The 25,108-nt window shown below is 59.6% G+C and overlaps 1 protein-coding gene across 1 annotated transcript; it reads right to left on the reverse strand.

Moving 5' to 3' along the window:
- Positions 1 to 49: 49 nt before the first annotated feature.
- Positions 50 to 24,043, reverse strand: DHX16 (DEAH-box helicase 16). The gene is given in 23 exon segments (XM_054295463.1): positions 50 to 251; positions 1,479 to 1,652; positions 2,484 to 2,645; positions 4,245 to 4,407; positions 6,486 to 6,553; positions 7,942 to 8,060; positions 8,699 to 8,861; positions 10,174 to 10,314; positions 11,315 to 11,467; positions 12,451 to 12,549; positions 13,136 to 13,346; positions 14,984 to 15,099; positions 15,594 to 15,704; positions 16,411 to 16,599; positions 18,194 to 18,409; positions 20,605 to 20,807; positions 20,810 to 20,858; positions 22,068 to 22,097; positions 22,099 to 22,125; positions 22,762 to 22,903; positions 22,979 to 23,216; positions 23,824 to 23,950; positions 23,952 to 24,043. Coding segments are annotated over 23 exon segments (3,114 nt in total). The 5' UTR covers positions 24,036 to 24,043; the 3' UTR covers positions 50 to 122.
- Between the last annotated feature and the right edge of the window lie 1,065 nt (positions 24,044 to 25,108).

Below are 25,108 nucleotides of genomic sequence, written 5' to 3' on the forward strand. Positions count from 1 at the left end.
TAATGTACAGAATAAAGGAGCAGCGGTGACACGGGGACAGCGGCGGTGCCACCCAGCGTGGGGGGGCTGTATTGGGCTGTCCCCAAAATGTCCCCAAATGTCCCCAAATGTCCCCAGGGGGGTCAGCCCAGCTCCTCCCGCGATTTTCCGGCTTTCTTGGGCATTTTGCGGCCGCTGCCGTCCTCGAGCTCCTTGGCCTGGTAATAATGGGGGGCCACCTCCAGCAGCCAGGAGCTGTCGATCTCGATCACCTGGGGACAAGGACACACCTGTGACACACCTGGGACACACCTGGGACACACCTGTGATACACCTGTCACACCTGGGGACACCTATCACACCCCTAGGGACAGCCAGGAGCTGTCGATCTCGATCACCTGGGGACAAGGACACACCTGTGACACACCTGGGACACACCTGGGACACACCTGTGATACACCTGTCACACCTGGGGACACCTGGGACACACCTGTGATACACCTGTGTCACACCTGGGGACACCTATCACACCTGTCACACACCTGGGACACACCTGTGATACACCTGTGACACCTGGGACACACCTGTGACACCTGGGACACACCTGTGATACACCTGTCACACCTGGGACACACCTGTGACACCTGGGACACACCTGTGATACACCTGTGTCACACCTGGGGACACCTATCACACCCCTAGGGACAGCCAGGAGCTGTCGATCTTGATCACCTGGGGACAAGGACACACCTGTGACACACCTGTGACACACCTGGGACACACCTGTGATACACCTGTCACACCTGGGGACACCTGGGACACACCTGTGATACACCTGTCACACCTCGGACACACCTGTCACACCTGTGATACACCTGGGACACACCTGTGATACACCTGTGTCACACATGGGGACACACCTGTGTCACACCTGGGGACATCCCTAAGGACAGCCAAGGACACCTGAGGATAGGCACGGTGGCTTGGGGTCCCTGCTTTGTCACCTCGGGGGTGCGTCCCTTGTGTCCCCATACCCACCCTGGACCCCTGCCCTGTGTCCCTGTGTCCCTGCCATAACCCCAAGGTGTCCCCACAGTGTCCCCATGTCCCCAGGGTGTCCCCAGGGTGTCCCCAAGGTGTCCCCATGTCCCCAGGGTGTCCCCACCTGTCTCATGAACTCCTTGGAGGTGCACACAGCTCATGGTAGAGCACCCAGCGTGTGCCTGTACCCACACTGCCCTGTGTCCCCAAGACCCCAAGGTGTCCCCAGGGTGTCCCCAGGGTGTCCCCATGTCCCCAAGGTGTCCCCAGGGTGTCCCCGTGGTGTCCCCACCTGTCTCATGAACTCCTTGGAGGTGCACACCAGCTCGTGGTAGAGCACCCAGCGTGTCCCCGTACCCACAGTGTGTCCCCGTACCCACACTGCCCTGTGTCCCCATGACCCCAAGGTGTCCCCAGGGTGTCCCCAAGGTGTCCCCATGTCCCCAAGGTGTCCCCACCTGTCTCATGAACTCCTTGGAGGTGCACACCAGCTCGTGGTAGAGCACCCAGCGGGGCTGCAGCGAGAACAGGGCGCTGTTGGGGTGGATGAACACGGGCTGCTGGTGCTTCACCGTGCGGTACCCGCCCCGCGCCAGGCGCGCCGTGTGGTAAAAGAACCCGGCTGTGATGGCCTGGGGGGACAGGAGAGGGGGACAGCGTCACTGGGAGGGACTGGGAGGGACTGGGAGGGCACTGGGAGGGCACTGGGATGCACTGGGATATACTGGGAATCACTGGGATATACTGGGATGCACTGGGATCGGCACCCGCCCCGCGCCAGGCGCGCCGTGTGGTAAAAGAACCCGGCTGTGATGGCCTGGGGGGACAGGAGAGGGGACAGCGTTACTGGGAGGGACTGGGATATACTGGGAGGGCACTGGGATGGACTGGGAGGGACTGGGAGGGCACTGGGATATACTGGGAGGCACTGGGATGGACTGGGATATACTGGGATGGACTGGGAGGGACTGGGAGGGACTGGGATATACTGGGAGGGCACTGGGATGCACTGGGATCAGCGGATATTTTGGGGATATTTTGGGGGATATTTGGGGGCTGTTTTGGGGATATTTTAGGGATATTTTGGGATATTTTGGGAGGTGTTTTGGGGACATTTTGGGGGATATTTTAGGGTGTATTTGGGGGATATTTTGGGGTGTATTTGGGGTGGTTTTGGGTGATATTTCGGGGTTTACCTTGCGGACCAGGTCCAGGTTGCCCCCGCACGAGGACGGGGCTGAGGTGGATTTGGGTGATATTTTGGGGGATATTTTGGGCGATATTTGTGGGATATTTGTGGGGTATTTGTGGGATATTTTAGGGATATTTTGTGAATATTTTGGGGGATATTTTGGGCGATATTTGTGGGATATTTGTGGGGTATTTGTGGGATATTTTAGGGATATTTTGTGAATATTTTGGTGGATATTTTGGGGTGGTTTTGGGGACGTTTCGGGGTTTACCTTGCGGACCAGGTCCAGGTTGCCCCCGCACGAGGACGGCGCGATCTCCACGCGCTCCATCAGCCCCTGCAGCTGCTCCCGCACGTCGCGGGCCCGGCGCAGGGAGCGCGCCTGCACAAAGTGCTCGTAGCACCACTGCAGGGAGTGACCGCTGGCCACCCACTGCCGGGGACAGCGGGGACACGGGGACAGCGGGGACACGGGGGACATTGGGGACACGGGGGACATTGGGGACATTGGGGACACGGGGGACATGGGGGACACGGGGGACATGGGGGACATTGGGGACACGGGGGACATGGGGGACATGGGGGACATGGGGGACATGGGGGACATTGGGGACATGGGGGACATTGGGGACACGGGGACAGCGGGGACACGGGGGACATTGGGGACACGGGGCACATTGGGGACATGGGGGACATGGGGGACATTGGGGACACATGGGACATTGGGGGACATGGGGGACATGGGGGATATTGGGGACATTGGGGACATGGGGGACAGCAGGGACACGGGGGGACATTGGGGACACATGGGACATTGGGGGACACGGGGGACATGGGGGACATTGGGGACATTGGGGACATGGGGGACATTGGGAGATGGGGGACAGCAGGGACACAGGGGGACATTGGGGACAGCAGGGACAGCAGGGGACAGCAGGGGACACAGGGACAGCGGGGACATTGGGGACAGTAGGGGACATTGGGGACATGGGGGACAGCAGGGACACAGGGGACAAAGGGGGGACATGGGGGACATTGGGGACACAGGGGACAGCAGGGGACATTGGGGACACAGGGACAGCAGGGGACAGCAGGGGACACAGGAGACATTGGGGACACAGGGGACATTGGGGACAGGGGGGACAGCAGGGGACAAAGGGGGGACATTGGGACATTGGGGACATTAGGGACAGCAGGGACATTGGGGACACAGGGACAGCAGGGGACACAGGAGACATTGGGGACACGGGGGACATTGGGAGATGGGGGACGTTGTGGACAGCAGGGACATTGGGGACAAAGAGGGGACAGCGTTGGGGACACACAGGCAGAGGCACACGGAGGGGACAAGGACACAGGAAGGGACACGGTCAGTGCTGCTGCTGGATGCTGTCGTGTCACCAATGTCCCCAACCTCTCAATGTCCCCAAATCTCCCCATATCACTCATGTCCCCAGTGTCACCAACCCCCAGTGTCCCCAAGGTCCTCAATGTCCCTGATGTCCCTGGTGTCCTCAACTCCATAATGTCCCCAAGGTCCCCGACCCCTTAATGTCCCCAAACCCTCCCATATCACTCATGTCCCCCATGTCCCTCCTCATGTCCCTGATGTCCTCAACCCCCCAGTGTCCCCAGGGTCCTCAATGTTCCCCATGTCCCCAATGTCCCTGATGTCCCCTCAGTGTCCCCAAGGTTCCCACACCCCCCAATGTCCCCAGTATCCCCAAGGTCCTCGATGTCCCCAATGTCCCCAATGCCCTCAATTTCTCCTCTGTCCCCAATGTCCCCACTGTTCCAGCTGTCCCCCAAGCCCCCATTGTCCCCCCTGTCCCCATTGTCCCCAATGTCCCTGCTGTCCCCCCTGTCCCCATTGTCCCCAATGTCCCTGCTGTCCCCATTGTCCCCAATGTCCCCATTGTCCCCACTGTCCCCAATGTCCCTGCTGTCCCCATTGTCCACAATGTCCCCATTGTCCCCCCTGTCCCCAATGTCCCCATTGTCCCCAAGGTGTCCCCAGTGTCCCCAAGGGCACCTGGTTGTAGACGTTGAGCAGCACCAGGTGGTCGCCCCCGGGCACGGTGAAGGCCACGCGGGCGCTGTCGGCGTGGAGCACCTTGTCCTTGGGCCGGTAGAACACGGCGTTGTTCACCGACAGCATGGCCGCCACCGTCAGAACCTCCTCGGTGCAGCCGTACCTGATTGGGGACAGTGGGGACACTGAGGGGACACCGGGGACACTGTGAGCACCCCCTCTGTACGGCTGTAACTGAGATATTGGGGACACTGGGGACACTGAGGGGACACCGGGGACACTGTGAGCACCTCCGCTGTATGGCTGTAACTGAGATACTGGGGACACCGGGGACATTGTTCACCAACAGCATGGCCGCCACCGTCAGAACCTCCTCGGTGCAGCCGTACCTGATTGGGGACAGTGGGGACACTGAGGGGACACCGGGGACACTGTGAGCACCTCCTCTGTATGGCTGTAACTGAGATATTGGGGACACTGAGGGGACATTGGGGACACTGAGGGGACACTGGGGACACTGAGGGGACACTAGGGACACTGTGAGCACCCCCTCTGTACGGCTGTAACTGAGATACTGGGGACACCGGGGACATTGTTCACCAACAGCATGGCCGCCACCGTCAGAACCTCCTCGGTGCAGCCGTACCTGATTGGGGACAGTGGGGACACTGAGGGGACACCGGGGACACTGTGAGCACCTCCTCTGTATGGCTGTAACTGAGATATTGGGGACACTGAGGGGACATTGGGGACACTGAGGGGACACCGGGGACACTGTGAGCACCTCCTCTGTATGGCTGTAACTGAGATACTGGGGACAGTGGGGACACTGAGGGGACATTGGGGACACTGAGGGGACACTGGGGACACTGTCAGAACCTCCTCTGTACGGCTGTAACTGAGATATTGGGGACACTGAGGGGACATTGGGGACATTGGGGACACTGAGGGGACATTGGGGACACGACATTGTTCACCAACAGCATGGCGGCCACCGTGAGAACCTCCTCGGTGCAGCCGTACCTGATTGGGGACAGTGGGGACACTGAGGGGACATTGGGGACACTGTGAGCACCCCCTCTGTACGGCTGTAACTGAGATATTGGGGACATTGGGGACACTGAGGGGACACCGGGGACACTGTGAGCACCTCCGCTGTATGGCTGTTACTGAGATATTGGGGACACTGAGGGGACATTGGGGACATTGGGGACACTGAGGGGACACCGGGGACACTGTGAGCACCCCCTCTGTACGGCTGTAACTGAGATATTGGGGACACTGAGGGGACATTGGGGACACTGAGGGGACACCGGGGACACTGTGAGCACCCCCTCTGTACGGCTGTAACTGAGATATTGGGGACACTGGGGACACTGAGGGGACATTGGGGACACTGTGAGCACCTCCTCTGTATGGCTGTAACTGAGATACTGGGGACATTGGGGACACTGAGGGGACACTGGGGACACTGTCAGAACCTCCTCTGTACAGCCATAACTGAGATATTGGGGACACTGAGGGGACATTGGGGACACTGAGGGGACACCGGGGACACTGTGAGCACCTCCTCTGTATGGCTGTAACTGAGATACTGGGGACACTGGGGACACTGAGGGGACATTGGGGACACTGAGGGGACACTGGGGACACTGTCAGAACCTCCTCTGTACAGCCATAACTGAGATATTGGGGACATTGGGGACACTGAGGGGACATTGGGGACACGACATTGTTCACCGACAGCATGGCCGCCACCGTCAGAACCTCCTCAGTACAGCCGTACCTGATTGGGGACAGTGGGGACACTGAGGGGACACCGGGGACACTGTGAGCACCCCCTCTGTACGGCTGTAACTGAGATACTGGGGACATTGGGGACACTGAGGGGACACTGGGGACACTGAGGGGACACTGGGGACACTGTGAGCACCCCCTCTGTACGGCTGTAACTGAGATACTGGGGACACCGGGGACATTGTTCACCAACAGCATGGCCGCCACCGTCAGAACCTCCTCGGTGCAGCCGTACCTGATTGGGGACAGTGGGGACACTGAGGGGACATTGGGGACACTCAGGGGACATTGGGGACACTCAGGGGAGATGCGACACTGGGGACACTTTGGGGACACTTGGGGACACTTTTGGGACACTTTGGGGACATTTGGGGACATTTGGGGACACTTTTGGGACACTTTGGGGACACTTTGGGGACATTTGGGGACATGTCTGTCACTCACTGCTCGCTCGCCAGGATCATCTTGGCCAACATCGGCTCCACCGGCAGCTCCGCCATGCGCCGGCCCAGCTGGGACGGACGGACGGACAGAGGGACACAGGGACAGAGGGACACAGGGACAGAGTGACCACCAGGGACACCCCCAGGGACACCCCCAGTCCCTCCCAGTATTCCCAGTCCATCCCAGTTACCGTGGTGAGCGCCCCCAGGTGGTTCAGGTGGTTCATTCCCCATTCCCAGTTCCCATCCCAGTATTCCCAGTGCTCCCAGTTACCGTGGTGAGCGCCCCCAGGTGGTTCAGGTGGTTCATTCCCCATTCCCAGTTCCCATCCCAGTATTCCCAGTGCTCCCAGTTACCGTGGTGAGCGCCCCCAGGTGGTTCAGGTGGTTCATTCCCCATTCCCAGTTCCCATCCCAGTATTCCCAGTCCATCCCAGTTACCGTGGTGAGCGCCCCCAGGTGGTTCAGGTGGTTCATTCCCCATTCCCAGTGTCCATCCCAGTATTCCCAGTGCTCCCAGTTACCGTGGTGAGCTCGCCCAGGTGGTTCAGGTGGTTCATTCCCCATTCCCAGTTCCCATCCCAGTATTCCCAGTGCTCCCAGTTACCGTGGTGAGCGCCCCCAGGTGGTTCAGGTGGTTCATTCCCCATTCCCAGTTCCCATCCCAGTATTCCCAGTGCTCCCAGTTACCGTGGTGAGCGCCCCCAGGTGGTTCAGGTGGTTCATTCCCCATTCCCAGTTCCCATCCCAGTATTCCCAGTGCTCCCAGTTACCGTGGTGAGCGCCCCCAGGTGGTTCAGGTGGTTCATTCCCCATTCCCAGTTCCCATCCCAGTATTCCCAGTGCTCCCAGTTACCGTGGTGAGCGCCCCCAGGTGGTTCAGGTGGTTCATTCCCCATTCCCAGTTCCCATCCCAGTATTCCCAGTGCTCCCAGTTACCGTGGTGAGCGCCCCCAGGTGGTTCAGGTGGTTCATTCCCCATTCCCAGTTCCCATCCCAGTATTCCCAGTGCTCCCAGTTACCGTGGTGAGCTCACCCAGGTGGTTCAGGTGGTTCATTCCCCATTCCCAGCCCCTGTCCCAGTCCATCCCAGTATTCCCAGTGCTCCCAGTTACCGTGGTGAGCTCGCCCAGGTGGTTCAGGTGGTTCATTCCCCATTCCCAGCCCCTGTCCCAGTCCATCCCAGTATTCCCAGTGCTCCCAGTTACCGTGGTGAGCTCGCCCAGGTGGTTCAGGTGGTTCATTCCCCATTCCCAGTTCCCATCCCAGTATTCCCAGTGCTCCCAGTTACCGTGGTGAGCGCCCCCAGGTGGTTCAGGTGGTTCATTCCCCATTCCCAGTTCCCATCCCAGTATTCCCAGTGCTCCCAGTTACCGTGGTGAGCGCCCCCAGGTGGTTCAGGTGGTTCATTCCCCATTCCCAGTTCCCATCCCAGTATTCCCAGTGCTCCCAGTTACCGTGGTGAGCTCGCCCAGGTGGTTCAGCGCCCCCAGCGCGTAGAGCTGCTCCAGCGCCAGCACCAGCGTCTCGTGGGGGGGAGGGTCCAGGAAGTCAAAGTGGATCAGGTCGTTGATACCTGGGGACACCTTGGGGTCACCTCCGGGTCACCTCGGTGTCCCCAGTCCCTCCCAGTCCGTCCCAGTGCCCGTAACTCCATTCCCAGTGCCCGTAACTCCATTCCCAGTCCCTCCCAGTACAAACTCAGGCTCTTGAGCAGCAGCACCAGCGCTCCCAGTCCGTCCCAGTGCCCATAACTCCATTCCCAGTCCCTCCCAGTCCATCCCAGTACAAACCCAGGCTCTTGAGCAGCAGCACCAGCGCTCCCAGTCCGTCCCAGTGCCCATAACTCCATTCCCAGTCCCTCCCAGTCCCTCCCAGTCCATCCCAGTCCCTCCCAGTCCATCCCAGTGCCCACCCAGGCTCTTGAGCAGCAGCACCAGCGCCCCCAGGTCTGTCCTGATCCCCCTTTAACCCATCCCAGTCTGTCCCAGTCCCTCCCAGGTCTGTCCCAGTCCCTCCCAGTGTCCATAACTCCATTCCCAGTCCCTCCCAGTCTGTCCCAGTCCCTCCCAGGTCTGTCCCAGTCCCTCCCAGTGTCCATAGCTCCATTCCCAGTCCCTCCCAGTCCCTCCCAGGTCTGTCCCAGTCCCTCCCAGTGTCCATAGCTCCATTCCCAGTCCCTCCCAGTCCCTCCCAGTTTGTCCCAGTGCCCACCCAGGCTCTTGAGCAGCAGCACCAGCGCCCCCAGGTCGGCTCTCTGGATCTCGGGCACCGCCGTCTCCTCCAGCTCGTGCTGGAACGCCCAGGCCGTGTAGAGCCGGAAACACTTCCCGGGCGCCACGCGGCCCGCGCGGCCCGCGCGCTGATTGGCTGAGGCCTGGGGACACCAAAGGGACACACCTGGGACACCTGGGACACACCTGTGTGCATGGTATCTCACTGGGATACACTGGGACAGCAGTGACAGCAGCCCGCGCGCTGATTGGCTGAGGCCTGGGGACAGCAGGGACACACCTGTGACACACCTGGGACACACCCGGGACACACCTGGGACACCTGGGACACACCTGGGACACACCTGGGACACACCTGGGACACCTGGGACACACCTGGGACACCTATAACCCACTGGGACAGCAGTGACATGCGGCCGGCACAGCCTGCGTGCTGATTGGCTGAGGCCTGGGGACAGGAGGGACACACCTGTGACACCTGGGACACACCTGTCACACCTGGGACACACCTGTGACACACTTGTCACACCTGGGACACACCTGGGACACCTATAACCCACTGGGGCAGCAGTGATACGCGGCCAGCACGGCCTGCGTGCTGATTGGCTGAGGCCTGGGGACGGGAGGGACACACCTGTGACACCTGTGACACACCTGTGACACACTTGTCACACCTGTGACACACCTGTGACACCTGGGACACACCTGTGACACACTTGTCACACCTGGGACACACCTGGGACACCTGTGACACACCTGTGACACACTTGTCACACCTGTGACACACCTGTGACACCTGGGACACACCTGTGACACACTTGTCACACCTGGGACACACCTGGGACACCTGTGACACACCTGTGACGCACTTGTCACACCTGGGACACACCTGGGACACCTGTGTGCATGGCACCTGACTGGGACACCACTGACACGCGGCCAGCACGGCCTGCGTGCTGATTGGCTGAGGCCTGGGGACGGGAGTGACACACCTGTGACACCTGGGACACACCTGTGACACACCTGTGACACACCTGGGACACACCTGGGACACACCTGTGACACACCTGTGACACACCTGGGACACACCTGTGACACCCATAACCCACTGGGTTGTACTGGGACAGCAGTGACACGCGGCCAGCACGGCCTGCGCGCTGATTGGCTGAGGCCCGGGGACACCAAAGGGACATTGTCACCTGTCTGGGACACACCTGGGACACAGGTGACACACAGGTGACACACAGGTGACACACAGGTGACAAACCTTGGAGCACGGTGTCACCACCAGGGACTCCACGCCCGTGCGGGCGCTCACAGGGGCTCACATTGGGTCACAGTAGGTGACAGTAAGGTGACAATAGATGGCAATAACATGCTGACAGGTGTCACAGGTGTCACACAGGTGTCACAGGTGACACACAGGTGACCCAGGTGTCACACAGGTGAGCTCACCTTGGAGCACGGTGTCACCACCAGGGACTCCATGCCCGTGCGGGCGCTGTAGCTTTTCTGCTTGCAGAACCCGGGGTCCAGCACGTACACGATGCCGTCGATGGTCACCGAGGTCTCGGCGATGTTGGTGGCCACCACCACCTGCCGCAGGTGCGGGGACAGCGCTGGGACACGCCCTCGACGGCCACGCCCCTCCCGGGCACACCCGGCTAAGCCACGCCCCATTTAAAGCACGTGGTGTTAAGCCCCGCCCCACTTGGAGCTCCAACCAATCATGGGCTGCACTGTGGGCCACGCCCAAGGAAGCCACACCCCTTTAGGCCACGCCCATTCTGACCACACCCAATTGAGCCACGCCCACTGACCACACCCAATAAACCACACCCCATTTAGACCACACTCAAATTAAGCCCCACCCACTCTGACCACACCCACTTGAGCCCCACCTACTCTGATCACACCCAAGTAAGCCCCGCCCTTTAGACCACACCCCTTTATACCTCATTCAATTAAGCGCCACCCCAATTAAACCACACCCAATTAAGCCCCACCCATTTGGACCACACCCAATTAAACCACACCCCAATTAGACCACACTCATTCTAACCACACCCAAATTAAGCCCCACCCACTCTGACCACACCCAATAAACCACACCCCTTTTGGCCCTGCCTATTTTGACCACACCCAGTTACGCCCCACCCACTTCCATGAAACCACGCCCCCTCCCTGAGGCTCCACCCCCTCTTAAAGCGCCAGCACACCTTCCTGGCCCCCTAAATGAAACCCCACCCATTTCCCTTAAACCCCACCCACCTCCCATTACACCACGCCCACTGCTGAGGCCCCACCCCTCTCTTAAAGGGCCAGCACACCTTCTTGGCTCTGTAAATGAAACCCCACCCCATCTTTCTTAAACCCCACCCCATTTCCCTTAAACCCCACCCATTTCCCACTGCACCACGCCCCCTGCCGAGGCCCCGCCCCCCTCTTAAAGGGCCAGCACACCTTCTTGGATCTCTCAATGAAGTCCAACCCACTTCCTCTTAAACTCCACCCCATTTCTCTCAAACCCCACCCCTTTCCCGCTGTGCCACGCCCCCTGCCGAGGCCCCGCCCCTCTCTTAAAGGGCCAGCGCACCTTCCTGGCGCCGGGGGGCGTGGGCTGGAAGATGCGGGCCTGCAGCTCCGAGGGCAGGTTGGCGTAGATGGGCAGCACCAGCAGCTCGGGCAGGCGCGAGCCCAGGCGGCGGCAGCGCTCCTGCAGCAGCTCCACGCAGGCCTCGATCTCCTCCTGGAACGCAGGGGACACTGGGGACAGCGCTGGGGACACTGGGGACATTGGGGACACTGGGGACACTGGGGACACTGGGGACACTGGGGACAGGGGCAGCAGCAGCAGCGCTCCTGCAGCAGCTCCACGCAGGCCTCGATCTCCTCCTGGAACCCAGGGGACATTGGGGACAGCGCTGGGGACATTGGGGACATTGGGGACACTGGGGACACTGGGGACAGGGGCAGCAGCAGCAGCTCCACACAGGCCTCGATCTCCTCCTGGAACGCAGGGGACATTGGGGACATCGTTGGGGACATTGGGGACAGCAGGGACACTGGGGACAGGGGCAGCAGCAGCAGCTCCACGCAGGCCTCGATCTCCTCCTGGAACGCAGGGGACATTGGGGACAGCGCTGGGGACATTGGGGACATTGGGGACACTGGGGACAGGGGCAGCAGCAGCAGCTCCACGCAGGCCTCGATCTCCTCCTGGAACCCGGGGGACATCATTGGGGACATCATTGGGGACATCAGGGACACCCAGGGATGTCAGGGACATTGGGGACATTGGGGACAGCCAGGGGATTGGGGACATTTGGGACATTTGGGAGATTGGGGACATTGGAGATATCAGGGACATTGGGGATATCGCTGGGGACATTTGGGACTTTGGGGGTATTTCAGAGATTAGGGACAGCAGGGACACTGGGGACATTGGGGACAGCAGGGACACTGGGGACAGGGGCAGCAGCAGCAGCTCCACGCAGGCCTCGATCTCCTCCTCACATCCAGGGGACATTGGGGACAGCGCTGGGGACACTGGGGACATCAAGGATGTCAGGGACATCGGGGACACTGAGGACATCAGGGCACACAGAGGGACAAAGACTGGCGGCAAGAAATTGGGGTTGGGGACAGGGAAACTCTCAGGGGAATGGTGACACCCAGGGGACACTCAGGGACACTCAGGTGACACCGAGGTGACACCGAGGTGGCACTGACCTGCCCGGTGAGGAAGACCAGGATGTCCCCGGGGGGTTGGGTGACGTGGATCTGCAGCACCGACACCACGCACGCCTCCAGGTAATCGGCCTCGGGGGCCTGCGGGGACAGAGGGGACATTGGGGACAGCAGGGGACATCAGGGGACAATCAGGGGGACATCAGCACCAGCTGTCCCCAAAGGTCCCCAGCCAGCCATTCCCCCCCTTCTCCTGTGTCCCCTCGTGTCCCCAAATGCTCCCAACAGCCCCAGGTACCCCTGAACACGCCCAGTGTCCCCATTAATGTCCCCAATGTCCCCAATAATGTCCCCAAGTCCTCAATGCCCTAAATGCCCCCAATGTCCCCATTAATGTCCCCAAGTCCTCAATGCCCTAAACGCCCCCAATGTCCCCAATACCCTGAATGTCCCCAATGTCCTCAATGCTCTGAACACCCCCAGTGTCCCCAATGTCCCCATTAATGTCCCCATTAATGTCCCCAAGTCCCAATGTCCTGAACATCTCCAGTGTCCCCAATGTCCCCAGTGTCACCTTGGTGCAGTAGATGTCCACGGGGAAGCGCCGCCCCGGGATGACCGGGTGTCCCCATGTCCCCAGTGCCCCCCATGCTCTCAATGTCCCCAATGCCCTGAACACCCCCAACGCCCCCAGTGTCCCCAGTGTCCCCAGTGTCCCCAGTGTCACCTTGGTGTAGTAGATGTCGACGGGGAAGCGCCGCCCCGGGATGCGGAAGACGGGCGCGTGGTCGAAGAAGGCCGAGAAGCGCTCGGTGTCCAGCGTGGCCGAGGCCACCAGGACCTTGAGCTGCGGCCGGAAGCGAGCGATGTCCTTGATGAGGCCGAAGAGCACGTCCGTGTGCAGGGTGCGCTCGTGGGCCTCGTCCACCATGATCACGCTGCGGAGACACGGACACCGGGATGGACACACGGACACCGGGATGGACACGGGGACATGGGGATGGACATGGGGACACCGGGATGGACACGGGGATGGACACAGGGACAGGGACACGGGGACAGGGACACGGGGAGCACGTCCGTGTGCAGGGTGCGCTCGTGGGCCTCGTCCACCATGATCACGCTGCGGGCACACGGACACCGGGATGGACACACGGACACACGGACACCGGGATGGACACACGGACACCAGGATGGACACGGGGACACGGGGATGGACACAGGGACAGGGACACAGGGGGCACGTCCGTGTGCAGGGTGCGCTCGTGGGCCTCGTCCACCATGATCACGCTGCGGGCACACGGACACCGGGATGGACACACGGACACCGGGATGGACACGGGGACACCGGGATGGACACGGGGACACCGGGATGGACACGGGGATGGACACAGGGACAGGGACACGGGGAGCACGTCCGTGTGCAGGGTGCGCTCGTGGGCCTCGTCCACCATGATCATGCTGCGGGCACACGGACACCGGGATGGACACACGGACACACGGACACCGGGATGGACACACGGACACCGGGATGGACACACGGACACCAGGATGGACACACGGACACCGGGATGGACACACGGACACACGGACACCGGGATGGACATGGGAACACCGGGATGGACACGGGGATGGATACAGGGACAGGGACATGGGGACAGGGACACGGGGAGCACGCCCGTGTGCAGGGTGCGCTCGTGGGCCTCGTCCACCATGATCACGCTGCGGAGACACGGACACCGGGATGGACACGGGGACACGGGGATGGACACATGGACACCGGGATGGACACGGGGATGGACACACGGACACCGGGATGGACACACGGACACGGGGATGGACACGGGGACACCGGGATGGACACGGGGATGGACACACGGACACCGGGATGGACACACGGACACTGGGATGGACACACGGACACGGGGATGGACACGGGGACAGCGGGATGGACACGGGGATGGACACGGGGACACCGGGATGGACACACGGACATGGGGATGGACACAGGGGCAGGGACATGGGGATGGACACACGGACACGGGGACATGGGGATGGACACACGGACACCGAGATGGACACACGGACACCGGGATGGACACGGGAACATGTGGATGAACACATGGACACCGGGATGGACACATGGACACCGGGATGGACACGGGAACATGTGGATGAACACACGGACACCGGGATGGACACATGGACACCGGGATGGACACGGGAACATGTGGATGGACACATGGACACCAGGATGGACACCAGGATGGACACACGGACACCGGGATGGACATGGGGACATGGACACAGGGACAGGGACACAAACAAGGACACATCCCCAGTGTCCCCACTGTCCCCAGTGTCCCCAATCCCCCCAGTGTCCCCAATGTCCCCAGGTGTCCCCAATGTCCCCGTGTCACCTGTACGATGCCAGGTCGGGCTCTGTCAGGAACTCCCTCAGCAGCATCCCGTCCCCAATCCCCCCAGTGTCCCCACTGTCCCCAGTGTCCCCAATGTCCCCAATCCCCCCAGTGTCCCCAACATCCCCAGGTGTCCCCAGTGTCCCCAGTGTCACCTGTACGATGCCAGGTCGGGCTCTGTCAGGAACTCCCTCAGCAGCATCCCGTCCGTCATGTACTTGAGCACCGTGCGCTCCGACGTGCAGTCCTCGAAGCGGATGCTGTACCCGACCTTGGGGACAAGGGACACGGCCCTGTCACCTCCCCGGGGCTGATGGCACCTCCCTATGGTGCTGTCACCTCCCCAGGGCCGCTGTCCCCTCCCCATGGTGCTGCTGTCCCCTCCCCATGGCTGCTGTCCCCTCAGGGTCACTCAGGCCACCCCTGTGGTCACTCACACCCCCCCAGCTGTGCCACCAGAGTGTCCCCAAAGTGCCCAGGATGTGTCCCCGAGTTGGGGACAATGTGGTTGGAGGTGGAGATGTGTCCTCAATGTCCCCAGTGTGTCCCCAGTGTCCCCAATGTCCCCAGTGTGTCCCCAGTGTCCCCTCCACTGTGCCCAATGTGTCCCCAGTGTCCCCAACGTCCCCAATGTCCCCAATGTCTCCAATCCCCCCCAGTGTCCCCATTGTCCCCATTGTCCCCAATGTCCCCAATGTCCCCAATCCCCCCCAATGTCCCCAGTGTCCCCAATCCCCCCAGTGTCCCCAGTGTCCCCGCTGTCACCTCGTTGCCCAGCTTTGTCCCCATCTCCACGGCCACCCTCGCTGCCACGCTCATGGCTGCCACGCGTCGCGGCTGCGTCACCCCGATCTTCAGCCCCCCCCGCGTGTAGCCCTGGGGACATTGGGGACATTGGGGGGGTCAGGGGGGGTCACGGGGGGGTGACAGAGACCCCCGACCCCGAGTGACCCCCCTGGAAATGAACTGATCCTAAAAACGGGACCTGAGAGGGGACAAATCCAACCAGGACCCCAAACAGCTCCAATCACCCCCGGTCCCTCCCAGTTCAATCCCAGTTCAATCCCAGTGTCCCCAGCCCCCTCCCAGTTCAATCCCAGTCCCTCCCAGTTCAATCCCAGTCCCTCCCAGTTCATACCAATCCTCTCCCAACCCTGCTCCCAGTCCCCTCCCAGTGTCCCCAACCCCCTCCCAGTCCCTTCCACTCCCTCCCAGTTCAATCCCAGTTCATTCCAGTGCCCCACAACCCCCTCCCAATCCCCTCCCAGTCCCCCCATTCCCCTCCAACCCCCTCCCAGTCCCTCCCAATTCCTTCCCAGTCCCCTCCCAGTGTCCCCCAGTCCCCTCCCAGTCCCCCCAATCCCCCCAATTTCTCCCCCAATCCCCCCCAGTCCCTCCCAGTTCCTCCCAGTGCCCCCCAATCCCATCCCAGTCCCCTCTCAGTGTCCCCAAATCCCTTCCCAATCCTTCCCAGTTCCTTCCAGTCTCCTCCCAATCCCTCCCAGTCCCCTCCCATTCCCTCCCAGTGTCCCCAAATCCTCTCCCAGTCCCCCCCAATTCCCTCCCAGTGCTCCCAGTTCACCTCCTCGTGCAGGTACTGGGGGATCTGGGTGGTTTTCCCCGAGCCCGTCTCTCCCTCGATCACCAGCACCTGGTGCTGCGCCACGGCCGCCACCAGCTCGTCCCGGAAGGGGAAGATGGGCAGCGCCCGGCGCGCGTCCTGCAGAGACTGCCGGCGGCGCTCGGCCTCGGGGACGGCCTCGGGGACATCCTGGGGACACCGGGGACACCTCAGTGTCACCTCAGTGTCACCAAAGTCACCCCAAATCCACCCCGGTTACACCAGTAACCACCCACTGTCCGCACTGCCGGCGGCGCTCGGCCTCGGGGACGGCCTCGGGGACATCCTGGGGACACCGGGGACACCTCAGTGTCACCTCAGTGTCACCAAAGTCACCCCAAATCCACCCCGGTTACACCAGTAACCACCCACTGTCCGCACTGCCGGCGGCGCTCGGCCTCGGGCACGGCCTCGGGGACATCCTGGGGGACACCGGGGACACCCCATGGTCACCTCAGTGTCATTGGGATCACCTTCAGTGTCATTAGTGTCACGTAACTCACACCAAATTCATCCCAGTGCCACCCCAGTTCTACAGTAACCATCCCCTGCCGGCGGCGCTCGGCCTCGGGGACGGCCTCGGGGACATCCGGGGACACCTCAGTGTCACCTCAGTGTCACCAAAGTCACCCCAAATCCACCCCGGTTACACCAGTAACCACCCACTGTCCGCACTGCCGGCGGCGCTCGGCCTCGGGGACGGCCTCGGGGACATCCTGGGGACACCGGGGACATGTGAGTGCCATCGGGGTCACCCTCAGTGTCACCAAATTCACCCCAAATTCACCCCAAAATCACCAGTAACCACCCACTGCCAGCAGCGCTCGGCCTCGGGCACGGCCTCGGGGACATCCTGGGGACACCGGGGACACGTTACTGTCATTGGGGTCACCCTCAGTGTCACCAAATTCAACCAAATGCCCCCCAAACCATCCCAAACCCCCCAATCCCCACCTTTTGGGGGTCGGTCCCCTCCAGTTGCGCAGCACTGACGAACTGCACCATCTCCTCCTCCTCAGCAGCAGCTCGTAGTCCATACAAACCCCCCTATATCACCCCAAATCCCCCCAAAATCCCCCCTAAACCCCCATAAATCACCCCAAATCCCTCCTAAACCCCCATAAATCACCCCAAACCCCCTCAGGACCCCCCAATCCCCACCTTTTGGGGGTCGGTCCCCTCGAGCTGCGCAGCACTGACGAACTGCACCATCTCCTCCTCCTCCAGCAGCAGCTCCTAGTCCCTCCTGTGACCCCAAATCCCCTCCCATGACCCCAAATCCCCCCCAAATCACCCCAAATTCACCCCAAACCCCCTCAGGACCCCCTGGGTGACCCCAATCCCCACCTTTTGGGGGTCGGTCCCCTCGAGCTGCGCAGCACTGACGAACTGCACCATCTCCTCCTCCTCCAGCAGCAGCTCCTAGTCCCTCCCAAACCATCCCAAACCCTTTCCTATGACCCCAAATCGCTCCTAAACCCCCATGAATCACCCCAAATCCCCCCTAGATCCCCTCAGGACCCCCCAATCCCCACCTTTTGGGGGTCGGTCCCCTTGAGCTGCGCAGCACTGACGAACTGCACCATCTCCTCCTCCTCCAGCAGCAGCTCGTAGTCCATACAAACCCCCCTATATCACCCCAAATCCCCCCAAAATCCCCCCTAAACCCTCATAAATCACCCCAAATCCCCCCCAAATCACCCCAAATTCACCCCAAACCCCCTCAGGACCCCCCAATCCCCACCTTTTGGGGGTCGGTCCCCTCGAGCTGCGCAGCACTGACGAACTGCACCATCTCCTCCTCCTCCAGCAGCAGCTCGTAGTCCCTCCCGCGCCGCTGCCGCGCGTCCCTGGCCCCGAAGCGCAGCGCGGCCGCCCCCAGCAGCTGCTCCTCCCAGCGCCGCTGCTCGTCCCGCGGCGCCAGCGCCTCCTCCTGCGCCTCCTCGCGCTCCGGGATCTTCTGTGGGGGAAACTGGGGGGTCAGCCAGGGGGTTTGGGGGGTTTGGGGTCGTGGGGAGGGGGTTTGGGATCATGGGGAGGGGGTTTGGGGGGTCAGGGAGGGGGTTTGGGGTGTTTGGGGTCGTGGGGAGGGGGTTTGGGATCATGGGGAGGGGGTTTGGGGGGTCAGGGAGGGGGTTTGGGGTGTTTGGGGTCGTGGGGAGGGGGTTTGGGATCATGGGGAGGGGGTTTGGGGGGTCAGGGAGGGGGTTTGGGGTCGTGGGGAGGAGGTTTGGGAGGGGTTTGGGATCATGGGGAGGGGGTTTGGGGGGTCAGCCAGGGGGTTTGGGGTGTTTGGGGTCGTGGGGAGGAGGTTTGGGAGGGGTTTGGGATCATGGGGAGGGGGTTTGGGGGGAATTGGGGGGGATTTGGGGTCGTGGGGAGGGGGTTTGGGATAATAGGGAGAGGTTTTTGGGGGGGATTGGGGGGATTTGGGATAACGGGGAGGGGTTTGGGGAGAATGGAACAGGGTTTAGGGTGGGATTTGGGGGGGTCAGGAAGGGGGTTTGGGGTGTTTGGGATGGGGTTTGGGGGGTCAGGGAGGGAGTTTGGGGGCATTTGGGGGGTCAGGGAGGGAGTTTGGGGTGTTTGGGATTTCTCATGTTCCAATTTCAGAGCTTTTCATGTACCGATTTTGGGATTTTTCAGGCTCCAATTCAGGGATTTTTCAGGCGTGAATTTCGGGATTTTTCAGGCATGAATTTCAGGATTCTTCAGGTGATAATTTCAGGACTTTTCACGTGTAAATTTTGATTTTTTCCCTTCTCCCCTCACCTTGTCGCGCGTCTCCTCGGGGATGTGGTAGCGGCCGCTCCTCCCCAGGTACCAATTTCGGGATTTCTCAAGTACAGATTTCAAGTGTTTTTCAGGTACCAATTTCGGGATTTTTCAAGTACCAATTCCAGAGTTTTTCAAGTACCAATTTCGGGATTTTTCAGGTGTGAGTTTTGGGTTTTCCCAGGTGCTCCCTCACCTTGTCCCGTGTCTCCTCGGGGACATGGTAGCGGCCGCTCCTCCCCAGGTACCAATTTCGGGATTTTTTCAAGTACCAATTCCAGAGTTTTTTCAAGTACCAATTCCAGAGTTTTTCAGGTACCAATTTCGGGATTTTTCAAGTACCAATTTCAGGATTTTTCAGGTGTGAACTTTGGGTTTTCCCAGCTGTTTTCCTCACCTTGTCGCGCGTCTCCTCGGGATGTGGTAGCGGCTGCTCCTCCCCAGGTACCAATTTCGGGATTTTTCAAGTACAGATTTCAAGTGTTTTTCAGGTACCAATTTCGGGATTTTTCAAGTACCAATTCCAGAGTTTTTCAAGTGCCAATTTCGGGATTTTTCAGGTACCAATTTCAGGATTTTTCAGGTGTGAATTTTGGGTTTTTTCACATTTCTCTCACCTTGTCACGCGTCTCCTCGGGGATGTGGTAGCGGCTGCTCCTCCCCAGGTACCAATTTCGGGATTTTTCAAGTACCAATTCCAGAGTTTTTCAAGTACCAATTCCAGAGTTTTTCAGGTACCAATTTCGGGATTTTTCAAGTACCAATTTCAGGATTTTTTCAGGTGTGAACTTTGGGTTTTCCCAGCTGTTTCCTCACCTTGTCGCGCGTCTCCTCGGGGATGTGGTAGCGGCTGCTCCTCCCCAGGTACCAATTTCGGGATTTCTCAAGTACAGATTTCAAGTGTTTTTCAGGTACCAATTTCGGGATTTTTCAAGTACCAATTCCAGAGTTTTTCAAGTGCCAATTTCGGGATTTTTCAGGTACCAATTTCAGGATTTTTCAGGTTGTGAATTTTGGGTTTTTTCACATTTCTCTCACCTTGTCCCATGTCTCCTCGGGGATGTGGTAGCGGCCGCTCCTCCCCAGGTACCAATTTCGGGATTTTTCAAGTACAGATTTCAAGTGTTTTTCAGGTACCAATTTCGGGATTTCTCAAGTACAGATTTCAAGTGTTTTTCAGGTACCAATTTTCGGGATTTTTCAAGTACAGATTTCAAGTGTTTTTCAGGTACCAATTTCGGGATTTTTCAAGTACCAATTCCAGAGTTTTTCAAGTGCCAATTTCGGGATTTTTCAGGTTACCAATTTCGGGATTTTTCAGGTACCAATTTCGGGATTTTTTCAGGTGTGAGTTTTGGGTTTTCCCAGCTGTTCCCTCACCTTGTCGCGCGTCTCCTCGGGGATGTGGTAGCGGCCGCTCCTCTCCATCTCCTCGCGGGCCCCGGCCCGTTTGTAGTCGCGGGCCAGGTCGCGCAGGCGCCGCTTGTAGCGCAGCTCGCGCCGCTCGGGCGCCGTCAGCGCCTCCTCCCCGAAGAGCAGCTCCTCGTCCTGGATCTCCTGCTCCAGCTCCTCCAGCTTCTCCGCTCGCGCTTGGCCAGGTACTCGCGGCGGGAGCGCTTCCGCAGCTCCGGGATCTGGGGAGAAAACGGGGGAAAATGGTGAAAAAATGGGGAAAAATGGCATTAAAATGGGAAAAAAACGGCATTAAAATGGAGTACAATGGGGTGAAATGGGCAGGTACTCGCGGCGGGAGCGCTTGCGCAGCTCCGGGATCTGGGAGAAAACGGGGTAAAATGGTGAAAAAATGACGTTAAAATGGGAAAAAAATATGTTAAAATGAGAAAAAATGGCATTAAAATGGGGTAAAATGGGATGAAATGGGCAGGTGCTCGCGGTGGGAGCGCTTGCGCTGCTCGGGGGACTGGGGAAATGGGGGAAAATGGGGAAAAAATGGGGAAAAATGGCATTAAAATGGGAAAAAACGGCATTAAAATGGGGTAAAATGGGATGAAATGGCCAGGTACTCGCGGCGGGAGCGCTTGCGCAGCTCCGGGATCTGGGGAGAAAACGGGGTAAAATGGTGAAAAAATGACGTTAAATGGGAAAAAAAATATGTTAAAATGAGAAAAAATGGCATTAAAATGGGGTAAAATGGGGTGAAATGGGCAGGTGCTTTGCGGTGGGAGCGCTTGCGCTGCTCGGGGATCCGGGGAAATGGGGGAAAATGGTGAAAAAATGGGGGAAAAATGGCATTAAAATGGGAAAAAAAACGGCATTAAAATGGAGTACAATGGGGTGAAATGGGCAGGTGCTCGCGGTGGGAGCGCTTGCGCAGCTCCGGGATCTGGGGAGAAAACGGGGGAAAATGGTGAAAAAATGACGTTAAAATGGGAAAGAAATATGTTAAAATGAGAAAAAATGGCATTAAAATGGGGTAAAATGGGATGAAATGGGCAGGTGCTCGCGGCGGGAGTGCTTGCGCTGCTCGGGGATCCGGGGAAATGGGGTAAAATGGTGAAAAAATGGGGAAAAATGGCATTAAAATGGGAAAAAAAAGGGCATTAAAATGGAGTACAATGGGGTGAAATGGGCAGGTGCTCGCGGTGGGAGCGCTTTGCGCAGCTCTGGGATCCGGGGAGAAAACGGGGGAAAAATGGCATTGAAATGGGAAAAAAACGCATTAAAATGAGAAAAAAATGGCATTAAAATGGCTTTAAAATGGGGTGAAATGGGCAGGTACACGTACTGGAAACACTTCCACAGCTCCAGGATTTGGGGAAATTGGGGAGAAATGGGGAAAAAAAGCGGAAACGAGGATTTTGGGGTTCTGGCCGCGCTCTCACCATGGCTTTCTGCTCCTCCTCGGCCATTTTTGAGGCGTTTTTGGGCTTCTTCGTAGGCCTGGAGAGAGAAAACGGGGTGAGGAAATGGGGGGCACCTCCAATCCCCCTCAGAACCCCTCAAATCCCACCCAAACCCAGGCAGGAGCCCCCCAAACCCCTCCAAACCCACCTTGGAGTCCCCTCAGGATCACCCAAATGCCCCCAGAAGCCATCAAACCCCCCCAAATCCCCCAAAATCTCCCCAGGAACCCCTCAAAAAACCCTAAGACCCCTCAAATCCCCCCAGACACCCCCCAAGAACCCCTCAAACCCCCCCTAAGAACCCATCAAATCCCCCCAAGGATTCCTCAAACCCTCCCACGGACCCCTCAAACCCCCCAAATCCGCCCTGGGACCTCCCAAATCCTCCTCAGACCCCTCAAATCACCCCCAGAACCCCTCAAACCCCCCTAAAAGCCCTCAAGAATTCCCCCAAACCCCACCCTTGCTGTCCTCTCGGGTCTCCCCAGCCCCAAAGACCCCTCAAACCCCCCCTGAGACCCTCCCCGAGTCCCCCTAAACTCCCCCAGAACCCCTCAAGGACCCCCCAAACCCTCCCAGGATCCCCCCCAAACCCCCCTCAAACCCCTCAAGGACCCCCCAAATCCCCCTCAAACCCCCCTCAGACCCCCACAAACCCCCCCCCAAAGCCCACCTTGGAGCTGCCCTTGGCCCCCCGGTCCCGGTCCCGGCGCCGCAGGCGCTCGGCGAAGGCGTCGCGCTCGCGCAGGTCCCGCAGCCGCTCCCGCTCCGACGCCTCCCACTCCTCCTCCGGCTCCTCGGGGGGCTTGGGGGGCCTTGGGGGAGGGGGAAAATGGGTTGGGGGACGCCAAAATTGGTGATTTCACCCCAAAATACCCCTCTGAACTCACGGTGGGGGCGAGGGCTCTGCCGCGGGGGTCTCGGGGGGGGACTCGGAGCGGTGACGTCGCCTCAGGTGTCGCCGTCGGGGGCGTGGCTCGGTCCTGGGCGCGGTCGCTGTGGGCGGGGCCTGGCCCCTCCTCCTCGTCGCTCCTCCACCAATCGGTAGCCGCGGTTTCTGGCGCTGCAGCTCCAGCGCCGCCCGCTCGGCCGCGCGCCCGGGGGCTCCCGGGGGGCTTCTCGGGGCACCTGGGGGGTGGGCGGGGTCAGGACGCGCCCATTTAACCACACCCCAAAATGGCCACACCCACTTAACCACACCCCCAAATGGACAAACCCATTAAACCACACCCAAATTGGCTTACACCAAAAACGGCCACCACCCACTTGGACACACCCACTTGGCCACACCTAATATGGCCACACCCACTTGACCACACCTTTAAATGTCCACGCCCACTGCGAGCCAGAGCTCAGCATGATTGGCTGCTCTGTGTAGAAGCCACACCCACTTGTGGTGATAGAATCTTAAAAGTTCTGTTAAACCACGCCCCCTCCTGACCACACCTTGCCAAGCCCCACCCTTTCCACATTGGCCACGCCCTCAGCACCAAAACATGGTGCATTTAAACCGCGCCCACACCCTCAGGCCACGCCTCCATTTCCATACAAAGCGACTTCCCCTCACACAAGCCCCGCCCACTCACCCTCACAAACAAGTCCCGCCCACTCTCCCCCATGAGCGAAAGCCCCGCCCACTCTCCCCTCACACACAAGTCCCGCCCCCTCCCACTTTCGCCCCTGACGGACAAGCCCCGCCCCCTTCCCCCTCTCCCCTCACGGTTTTCCCGCCCACCTTGTCCCACAGCTGGCTCGCGAACTCGCGCACGCGCGGCTCCTCCACGCGCAGGGCCCTCGGTCTCGCGCAGCCGCTCCAGCAGCTCCTCCAGGCTCCGGCTGCGCCGCGCCAGCGCCACCAGGAAGGCGGGGGACATGGCGGGCGCTGAGGCCCAGCAGCTCCTGCAGCTGCCCGGACACCCAGCGCTCCAGGGCCGCCGTGGCCGCCATGGCCGCTGCGGCTTTCCTTCCTCCTCCTTCTCCTCCCCCTCACGGAGCCGTCCAATCAGCGCACAGCGCGGGGAAAGACTCGGCCAATCAGCGCACCGGGAGCGCGCGGCGGGAGGGCTCGGCCAATCAGAGCGAGGGCCGCGCCTACTAACGGGGTTACCGTAATATCGCGAGAGCGATGGCGGCTTTACCGTAATGCCGCGGTGAGAAGCGCAATTTCAATTCGGCACTCGGGATATTGCGACCGAAATTCCCATTTTTATCCCCAAAATTCCCGATTTTTATCCCCAAAAATCCCCATTTTTATCCCCAAAGTCCATAAATCTCGTCTCTCTCCCGAGATTTCGCAGCTATTATCTCTAAATCCTTGGTTTTCCCCTCAGAAATCCCTCCCGCCCTCAACTCCCCCCGGTCTTAAATTCCCAAAAATCCTAAATTTTTTTCTCCCAAAAATCCGGGATTTTTCCCACCAAACCCCCCAAAATCCCAAGGATCTACTTTCCCTTCAGGCTCTCCAAACTTCACTTTTTTGTTTCAAAACATTTTTACTACAAAAAACCTTCGCAAAAAACAGCGTTTGTACAAAAAAAATTACATTTGTCCCTACAAATCCTGGGGTTTTGCGGGATTGAGGCGCCAGAACCCCAAATTTTGGGGCACTTGGAACCCCAAAAATCCGAAATTTTGGATTTGCAGGAGACATTATGGGAGCCAGGACCTCAAATTTGGGGGTTTGGGGGATTTTTAGCATCCCAAATTTGGGGGGTTTTGGGGTTTTTTGGGATCCCAAACTCCAGAATTTGGGGGATTTTGGGGATCCTGAACTCAGGAAATTTGGGTATTTTGGGGTTTTTGGGGTCAGCTGTTGCGTTTCTGGCACTTCCAGCAGCGTTTGATGTCGGGGTGCCCCAGAACCCCCAAATTTGGTGATTTTGGCCATTTTTGACTCCAAATTCCTGGATTTTGGGTTTCTGGGGATCCCAAACTCAGGGATTTTGGGTATTTTGTGGGTTTTGGGGTCAGCCGTTGTGTTTTCTGGCGCTTCCAGAAGTGTTTGACGCCAGGGTGCCCCA

Source organism: Melozone crissalis, unplaced genomic scaffold (genome assembly GCF_028551555.1).
Source record: "Melozone crissalis strain CALT ecotype California unplaced genomic scaffold, PUWL_Pcris_2 ptg000753l_1, whole genome shotgun sequence".
Lineage (NCBI taxonomy): Eukaryota > Metazoa > Chordata > Aves > Passeriformes > Passerellidae > Melozone > Melozone crissalis.